The sequence below is a fragment of the Cynara cardunculus genome (genome assembly GCF_001531365.2).
Source record: "Cynara cardunculus var. scolymus isolate 2C chromosome LG 1, CcrdV1, whole genome shotgun sequence".
Lineage (NCBI taxonomy): Eukaryota > Viridiplantae > Streptophyta > Magnoliopsida > Asterales > Asteraceae > Cynara > Cynara cardunculus.
This window is the reverse complement of record NC_037528.1, coordinates 44,352,620-44,362,754: the sequence shown is the minus strand read 5'-3', so window position 1 is coordinate 44,362,754 and position 10,135 is coordinate 44,352,620. Positions and strand designations below refer to the sequence as shown.

Here is a 10,135-nt window from a genome sequence, read left to right as displayed (position 1 = left end):
ATATTCATCTTATAGCATACATTAATGATGCTTTCTGTTGACTACAGAGATGTGCTGCTGTAGGTCATCGGTTAAGTATCGGTGTTCCTGGAAGCAAGATTCCAAGTTGGTTTGAAGAAGAACAACATGGGTGCACTGTTGCATTATGGTTACCTCCCATGCTGCATACCCAAGTCATTGGATTTGCAATATGTGGCGTGTTTGATGGGAACTGGACATATGATTATCCTAGAATCATCTTCAGAATTGTAAACGACAAGAAKGTGGTTCCTAAGTCAGAGGTTGATCATATTGAATCTGCAGCAACTGAGAACTGTAACATTTGGGTTACCTATATACCATTTGGTTTCTTTCAGCAAATGTATCATGATTTACAACCTCAAGATTGGTCTCATATCCAAGGTAGTCTTGTCATGACTCTAGCTAGAACAAATGGTAATAAATCTGTAAGATGTGGGGCACATGTAGTATACAGAAAAGACGTTGAAATGATTCAGCAACTTAACACTTGTATCTCTAACTATGGGAACTTGGTGCATGTTGACGGTGACGATTTTGATGGAACTCTAGGTTATGAAGTATAGGTCCCTGCAAATACATACGTGTATGATGAAAAATCAGATGAGAAGGATTCAAACCTGAGGCGTCTAGGAAGTAGAACATCAAAAAGACGTGAAGTGTATAACAGATGTTTGATCTCTACAAATTGCAGTGGGACAAGCGGTATGGCTTCTCTCTCTTTAATTCTTCAACGACATGGTATATTTACTTCTGTGATTTTACACAAAAACAATAATTATGTCATTTCTTCTTGTAAATCTTGGAGAACAGAATCCCCAGTGGATGTAGCTAATGAAATGATCAGCTTGATCCATTACTGGGAGCCTCCTCTATAGCAAGCCTACATTCGTGTATCCTCGCTTGATCACTCTTTGATGAAGAGGATTTAATTGCTAATATGTGGATCAGGTATTGCAATTTTGTATATAAGGACTCATCTTCTAATCTTTAACATAATATATATCTATACTACCTTGTCGATGAGATTTAACAAAAGTCTTAAAAACAACATCTGATACCTTCTAATGCATAGAGTTTAAAGTCTTAAAAACAACATCTTTTGCATTTCGTACTACTCTGTCATTGATAACAACGCTCTCTCTCTCTATCTCTCTGTCCAAGGAGCAGCGCTCCACCCTCATCCAATTTCCGATGCTTCTCTGGCTCTCCTCCTACAGAGATGACGATTTAGTCTCCCAAGGCAATGATTCAGGTTTATAAACGATCGCTCCTCTCCTCCTACCGCTCCTCTTCCACTCGATCCAGCTGATACATATGATTGTTCCACACTCAAAGGTGTTTCTCCTGTTCTTCTCATCGATTTCCATTTCCAGGTAATTGTATTGCTTTTTCTTTTTTTCTAATTGTATTGGATTTTCATCGATTCACCTGTAGTTGTTGTTCCCCTGGAGGATTGATTTCCATCAATTAGTTACCTTTTTCTTTTAGATTTCATGTTTTCCCATGTTACCGCCAGTGTTTGAGAAAATGCTTCAAAGGTGTTTCCCCTGTTCCCACCTGTGTTTGAGTTTTGAGTTTTTTGTTTTTTGAGTTCTAAGTTTTTGTTTCGTTTTTGAGTTCATTTTTGAGTTCCAAATCAAATCTTCCCATTCACTATAAAGCCATCTGCTTTTTGTAACAGACCACAATTTAAGACCCGATACAGCAGTGTTTGTATCAAAACAGTCCCAAAATAGTAACTAAGGAACCAACAGTAGTGTTTGTATCCAGTAGAAGGTTAAGAAATAAAAGTGACACTAGATACAAACACTACTAGGTTTGCTTATTTCATAGTTTTTGAGTTCTAAATTTTTGCTCTCTACAAAATTTTCTGGAAGTCAAAAGGCACCGCTTGTTAAAGAATTGTAAATAAACAGAGTCCCATAAAGCATGTGTTTGAGAAAGTTGGCATAAACATCAATAAGGTTTGGCAGCTCACCCTCCTACTCTCACAAGTTTAGTTACTTGGCTTCTAGCCCAAACCATGGATTTGTGAAGAGCAGACCTGCTGCAATAGATTGCCAATCTCCCTCTTTTGTTTACTAAGAATCAATATTAATGGTTCTTCAAACTAAACTATACACATCTGTTGATTAAGTGACATATTAATCAACTTATATGGACCCCCAGGTTCCAACTACAATGTTACTGTTGGTAAAAATTGTGAACTTACTACACAGTGGATAGTACAGTAGAATCAAATAAATGAAGTAATTTTCTCAAGACGGATGTTTTATGTGAGGCAAATGACAAGGTTTTTGGCTTGCATTGGTTGCTATATCTATCTCTGTTATTTGGCTTGCATTGGTTGCTATATCTATCTCAATCGCATTCTTTATATAATCTAATCTTTATAATGTGGACAACGAGTGCAGTTTGTGCAGTTCATAATTGTATGGATTATAGTTTATAGATATGTTTCCTCTTTGTTGTTTGTTTTATCTAAACCAATGACACTTATTAACCTTTTGTCTGTTTACTGTATTAGCTTGGCCCAACTCATTACTGTGTAACCCATCCGAGTTCATTACTGTGTACCAATTCGACATCAATTCCTCAATCCATCACTCTCCAGGTAATATTGTTTCCTCTCTTCTTGCATCATTGATCAATTGGGTTTCAATTCTTGCCAACTGTCCACAGTTTAAGACCCGATAAGCCCCATCTTATATCACCAATTTTAGTCTGAAATTGAATTAGATTTGATATTGAAAAATCCATTGTGGCAGCACAGGAATAGATGGTTGGCTGCCAGAATGTTGATTCACAGTAGAACCAGTCCAAATTGAGTCTATCAAGTCCCCTCCTAATAATACCAATTGTATTCCATAGGGGATTATGCAAGAAATTAAGAATCCACTTTGGCAACATGGGAATACATGGTTGGCTGCCATAGTGATGGTTCATTATATGACTAGACCAGTATCCAATATCCCACAGGTTTTTGAATCATATTAAACTGGTTAACAGTTCCATTACTGTCTAAACCAGTTATGCCACTCCAAACTTTCCACAGGCTTTGAGTAATAAAGAGGTTAAATAAATGGGATGTGTTACTTTTTGCTCCTGTTTCATTTTTGAGTTCTAAGTATTTGTTTCGTTTTTGAGTTCATTTTTGAGTTCCAAATCCAATCTTCCCAATGACTATAAAGCCAACGCCTTTTTGTAACAGAGCACAGTTTAAGACCCGATAAGCCCCATCTTATATCACCAATTTTAGTCTGAAATTGAATTAGATTTGATATTGAAAATCCATTGTAGCATCATAGGGATAGGGTCATTACTATCTAAACCAGTTATGCCACTTCAAACAAATGCACCCAAATAAATTCAAGAAGTATATCGACATAAGTTTAGGAGTTCCAATAGGACTCAATAATGTGGTAGTGTAGCAACAGAAGTTAAATGACCCTTCGCTTTGTTTTGAGACGGTTATGCGAATTTTACCTCCAGATTATTATTCTTTCCTTCTTAAGGCTGCAGAAAGATGCCAGTATCTAATACCGGATTCTATGTACAGTATTGGACATAAGATTCTGAAATAAACTTAAATTCCACCACATTCTTTGAAAGCACGTCGGCACTATATTATAAATTAAAAAATAAATTTGCAATATCCTACACAGGTTTGATGGACTAACAAAAACATAGAGATCTTCATGAGCTAAAATGTAATATCACCAGTTTCCAGTTGGTAATAAAATAGGAATCGAAAAGACCCTCGGTCATGTTTTTTGTTCCAATCAAACGCAACTTTAGAATCATCCCAATACCATCAGCCATAAGACACAAAAGCCAAGCCAGACACCCAACAATGGTCTTATAGTAATTGATATTTGATTGTGTTTTCTCAGGGGAAAAGATGCAAAAAGATTTACATATTCTTGTGAGGTAGCCGAAGAATGCTTCGAGATGTGTCGTAGACTCGAAATTTTTCCATTCCTTGTGAGAAAGAGGAATAAACATGCAAAATGATTTACGATTAGGAGGTTGTTGTGCGAGGTTCGAAGTTCCACAGGTTTGTCCTTTCTCTTTTATCTAATTTTATAAAATTTGTTTGAACCTTAGTAACTGTCTATTTCTTGCTAAAAAGAGGACTTACTGATTAAAATATATTTATATTTCTATTTCAAACAAAAGTATATTTATGTTTCTTTTTAAGACAGACTTAGGGGTCGTTTACCAAACACTTATCCGGGTAAGGGCTTATCAAATCACATTATATTATCGGATGAATATGGTAAGAACCAAGAATCTTACCAGGTAAGAGCAAGACAAGGACCAAGAGTCTTACCCTGATAAGTTTTTCAGAATCTGAAGAATATTCCAAACTCCATTTGCAAGCTAAAGAATCTCAAGATCCTTCATCTCCAGAACTGCTACGAACTGCAACAATTACCGGAGAAGCTTGGAATGGAAAAGTTGGAAGAGCTTTCGCTAGGTTTCTCTGACATGTGGAACTTTGGAAGACTGAAGAGTTGCCGTAATTTGACAAGTTTGTGTTCCTTGAGAAAATTAGATCTCAGTTGGAGAACAATTGAAGAGGAAGACTTCCCCCAAGATTTTCAAGCATTTTCCTCCTTGGAAGAATTACATCTAAGTGGCAACACTCAATTAACCAAGTTACCTGCGGGCATCTCCTGTCTTTCTCGACTTAAACTCCTAGAGTTGAACAACTGTTGCCGACTTCAAAATTTGCATGCTCTCCCGTCACAACTACAAGTATTGAGGGCCAGAGGCTGCAGTTCCCTGGAAAAGATTGGAGATATATCACAAGAGTATGAGTGGCTGTATAAGGCATGGTTCATTGATTGCCACAAACTCCTGGAGGATCAAGAGAGTGAACGATACATTGATAAGATGTTGCAGCAATCTTTCCTTAAGGTGGCCAATTTCTCTCTCATGTCTCATCTCTTAATTTATTTCATTAATCAATAACTTAACCAATGATGTTTTCTGTTAGAGTACAGAAATGTGCTTCTGTGAGTCATCGGTTAAGTATTTCTGTTCCTGGAAGTAAAATTCTATGTTGGTTCAAAGAACAACAGCATGGGTGCAATGTTGCATTAAGGCTACTTCCCAAGCTCCATACCCAAGTCATGGGATTTGCAATATGTGGCGTGTTTGACGGGGAATGGAAATATGGTGATCCTAGAATCATCTTCAGAATTGTAAATGACGAAAAGGTCATTCCTAAGTTGGAGGTTGATATTGCATCTTCAGCAGATGATGACTGCAACCTGTGGGTTACGTATATACCATTCRGTTTCTTTCAGCAAATGTATCATGATTTCCAACCTCAAGATTGGTCTAATATCGAAGGTAATCTTGTCATGACTGTAACGAGAACAGATGGTAGTAAAGCTGTAAATTGTGGGGCAAACATAGTCTACAAAGAAGATGTGGAATTGATTCAACAACTYAATACTTGTATCTCTGACTTTGGAAACTTGATGCAAATTGATGGCGACGATTATCATGGAGAGCGAGTATAAGGGAAAGGTCTCTGCCAATACGTATGTGTATAAAGAAAAGTCTGATCAGGATTCAGAGATGTCTCTAAGAACTAGAGCATTACATAAACGGGACGTGTATAACAGACCTGTCATCTATACACAGATGATGTAGAGGCCTCACCAAATGCAAGGACTCATTTTCTGATGTTCAATTTATTCACCTTGAATTCCATTTCTTGATCACACTTGCCTTTTACGTAGTGTTAGATATAGGGATTCGGAGATGATTCATGACCAGATAATCTCCTTGTTGGATAGTGAAAATTCACTGTTCAAAAACAACCCAGATTCTCGTTTACATATTTATATAAGAGATCGACGGCACCCAAGTTATGATGCTTTCACTTCTAGAGATTTTTAGATTATTAAAGAAAAAAACCATGTGCAAGCTGTTGGGTTTGAGTCACACGATCACAAACGATCAAGTTACAATCTTTGAGCACGAGCTAGCAACGATAAATGTGTGACGTTTAGGTTGATGAAGAACAATCTTGGATCGAGCAATCAAGATGAATAACAAAAGTAAGCAATAAAAACTCAAAGAAAAGCACAAATAAACAACTCACAGATTTACCTGGTTCCACCATCGGAAGGTCGGGTACGCTTGTCCAAAATGTACATAGGCTACAATTTTGCGAACACAGCCTAGCCAAGTAGCCATGGTTGCCTTTATTTTTGTGGCTACATACCATATACAAAATTAAAGTGTTGTTTCAACCATATTTTGTATATCAGCGAGGCCCGCAAATGATCACCTCTAATGTTAGCCATTTGATTAGGATAATAAGAATAGAGCACATGATTTTTACCTTATTTTAGGGCACATGGAATTGCCACATGAAGATCTGTTAACTGTGTCCCCAAAGTGTAGGCTTCATTAGACCCATCAATCATCCAAGGTGGAAAACAAATATATATATATATAGAGGAGCGATCAAATGAAAACCACTCCAATTTGTAAAAACCGTAAAAACTACTCTCATCCGTCGTAATCTTATGAAATTTTTTCATGAAATTGTTTCATATAATACTTTTTTTGATGAAGTTGTTTCATATATGGTTATGAAATTGTTTCATATACTACTTAATGAAATTTTAATGAAATTGTTTCAAGTATTTCTCTAAAATTAAAATAATGAAGATGATAATATTCATGATTAATATCCTCCACAATAAAAATGATTAATCAGTCTCTTATAATTACAAAAAAATGAACAAAATGAAATATTATGATTGGTGGGATGAGGTTTTTACGGTTTTTACAAATTGAGTGGTTTTCATTTGATCGCTCCCCTATATATATATATATATATATATATATATATATATATATATGAGTTCATATGAGAGCAGTCTGTTTTCGTGAGACCATTTTTTTATATTTGAAACTTCACAGCAAAAGTTGTGGAGATAAAAAAAAGGCCAAACCTTAATAGCAAAAACACTGTGAAGGTTACCCTTCACAGCGTTTTGCTATGAAGTTTCAAGTAGAAAAAAATTGTCATTCGGGTCCCACGAAAACAGACTGGTCTCACGTGATCCCAAGTCTATATATATACACACACGTGACATATTTGGGCAAAAGTTTGATTACCAGCAACCCTAACCGGCCCATACCCATACGGAACCCGCCTTCAAGGGCACCAGTGTGATTGGGTATTTTTTGGTACACTCAACATTAAGGCTAGAGGAGGGCTAGGGATCAAACCGAAACTTGTCTTGTATTTGGGCAAAGTTGTTTCGCCTTTTTGCCAACTGCGTTAATTAAAATTTTATCGGGTCAATGCTTACCCGTAAAATTTAACACTATAGTTTACTTACCAGGTAAGATTTTAGTCAACAAAGACGGTATCATATGCAACAATTTATCCGGTAAGTACTAATCGTGGTAAGAGTTGTTGCCATTACTTACTAACAAGACTCTCGATCCTGGCCTCGCTCTTACGCGTAAGATTCTTGGTCTTTGCCTTATTCATCTGTAAGTTAATGTAAATTGGTAATTAAGTAATGTCTTTTTCATTAGTTTGCCCTCCCGAAAACAACATTACAATACTTGTACTTGGTTTTTAGATTGTGCTCTTTAGAATGCTAACGGGTTCGCGAGGCACTTCAATTAATGGGGATCGTTAATTCGTTGGTATCCTTGTTGGGATTGCTTATTTAAAACAACTTATGCTTTTTGTGAAAGTGCTTATTAACTTATGTGGTATTAAACCGGAGTTTTGTTAAAAGTGTTTGGATTAGCTTATAGCGGTACCAAACTGCAATAAACTGATAAGTTGTTTTTTAGTGTTTGGCAAATTTTGCTTATATCTGTAAAATGACCAAAAACGACAGTCTTCTATATTATTGACTTATAGGAGTGTTTGGATTGCTTATTAACTTATTTGATTTTTTAACATAGAAAAATTTATTTTTTATCATTTATAATAATATTTATAACAAAAATTTATATCAATAAAATTAATAATTTATATTAATAAGAATAATCTGTTTTTTCTTTCTACTAGAATGAAAGCTTTATTAAGGTAACGGCAATGCCAAATGATGACTACCAGAGAGCATAACTACAAGCTTCCTTACTGAAGATCAGAGCATCAAAAGGTCTTTTTTTTGGTGAAAGTGTAATCAGGTATATTGCCCAGTTTGAAATGCATAAACAAATCAAAATCAAATCCTTCCCAAATATTCAAATGTCAAAATCAAAAACCAAAATCCATAATAATATCACCACCCACAGGTTATCTCCACCCACCAAAATCCATGAGGTTATCATCCACTATCAATTATTCAATCACTACCCGCCTCAGGGACAGACCCAATTTTTTTTTCAAACGATGACACCATATAATTAATATAGTATAATATACATTTAAAAATAATTATAAAAAATATGGTTTTTACAGTACCGATAGGGCTGTAAACGAACCGAACGTTCAACGAACCGTTCGGCGGGAAGTTCGTTTATTTAATAAATGAACGAACATGAACTATTTTTTTGTTTGTTTAGTTAAACGAACGAACATGAACAAGAGTCTCGTTCGTTCATTTACCGTTCGTTTATGTTCGTTTATATATTAAGTTTAATATATTATCTTTTATTTATTTACTTTGAATTCAAATAATATTTATTTATGTTCGTTTAGCCCGTTCGTTTATGTTCGTTCATTTAGCAAGTTTACGAACGAACATAAACGAACACAAACACACCTTATTTCTAAACGAACGAACACGAACACAAAGATTTTCGTTCGTTTACCGTTCCTGTTCCTTCGTTTGTTCGGTTAAGTTAAACGAACGAACATGAACAAGCCTCCGTTCATGTTCGTTCGGTTCGTTTACACCCTAAGTACCGATAAACAACTTTTAAACTTGTACCCGACGCGTCTTCATCTTTTGAAAACGGTCAATATATACCAAAAAATAATTACAAAAAGTATGGTTTTGGTTATTTGGGCTTTGTTTTGTTTGGGTTTTAGTTGCACCATTTGGATTTCAAGAAAATACGGTAGCACCTTCTAAAACGATACGATAGCACTGTTAACAAACCTAAATTTTTTACCCTTGGGCGGCGAAATAATACGGTGGCACGTGCCACCCATGCCACCACATTAGGTCCGCCCATGACCCACCACCATGTGAAGAACTACCCACCACCATCGAAAGCCTTTAACCGTATAATCGTATCTGTTGTGGGTTAGGGTATCGATCTGCTGTGTATAATCACATCTGTTGTGGGTTAGGGTAGACGATGATGTTTCTGGGGGAGAAGAATCGATGAGAAGGGTAGACGATGATGATGTATCTGTTCGTGAAGATATTGATCTGTTCGTGAAGATGATCCTCGATCTGTTCGTGAAGATGGTTCTGGAGAAGATATCGATCTGTTATGGTTCTGGAAGAAGATGTATTTGGAGATAGGATATCGATGAAAGGGTATCGGGTTAAAATGGTAAACCGATAATAAGTTAATTTTCATAAGTAAAGTAGCATTAAAACTGCTTATTACCGGTTTGGCACCGGTATAAGCAGTTTTTTATATTGGCAAAATTAGCATCCCCTAATCTAGTTAAAAATTGAACTTCCTGTGAATAAAGGATGCAGGGGGTTCTGGAAAGAAAATTCATGTAATATGGTTGAACATCATATGTGTAGTTCATACAGGAAGTGGGGATGGGTAGAAGAAGGGAAGAAAAGAAAAAGATAAATAAAGAATGAATATACAACTGGTGGGTTGAGGGTAAAGGGACGGGAGTGCTTGAATGGCTGTCGGCTGAATGGAAAACGAGATGATAGGTCTGACCCCACCCCCCACATGCACATTGCAGGCAGGTCGTTACTGACATTTTATGGGCCCAGAGCGAACGTAAAAACAAGACCCACTGCAAGAAACAAGAATTGTAGCAATGATTTTTGTCTTCGTTAAAAGTCCATTTATCATCAGAAATAGTATATACCAATATGTCGTCGTTATAACTCATGGTGGAAACATGTCATCGCTAAAAGATGCATCGTCAAAGCTCACTTTTCTTGTAGTGACTCTCGGTAAGTACGAAAAA

The 10,135-nt window shown here is 36.2% G+C and overlaps 1 protein-coding gene and 1 long non-coding RNA gene across 2 annotated transcripts; both read left to right on the top strand.

Moving 5' to 3' along the window:
* The first annotated feature begins 845 nt into the window (after positions 1-845).
* On the top strand, positions 846-2,626 carry LOC112512889. The gene is made up of 3 exons (XR_003069255.1): positions 846-969; positions 1,183-1,356; positions 2,549-2,626. It is a non-coding gene; the product is annotated as an uncharacterized LOC112512889 (long non-coding RNA).
* A 1,288-nt stretch (positions 2,627-3,914) lies between these two features.
* On the top strand, positions 3,915-5,652 carry LOC112512871 (disease resistance protein LAZ5-like). Its single transcript, XM_025119004.1, has 3 exons — positions 3,915-4,078; positions 4,372-4,944; positions 5,031-5,652. The coding sequence occupies exons 1-3, from the start codon at positions 4,025-4,027 to the stop codon at positions 5,553-5,555; spliced, it is 1,152 nt and encodes a 383-aa protein (XP_024974772.1). The 5' UTR covers positions 3,915-4,024; the 3' UTR covers positions 5,556-5,652.
* Positions 5,653-10,135: the final 4,483 nt, after the last annotated feature.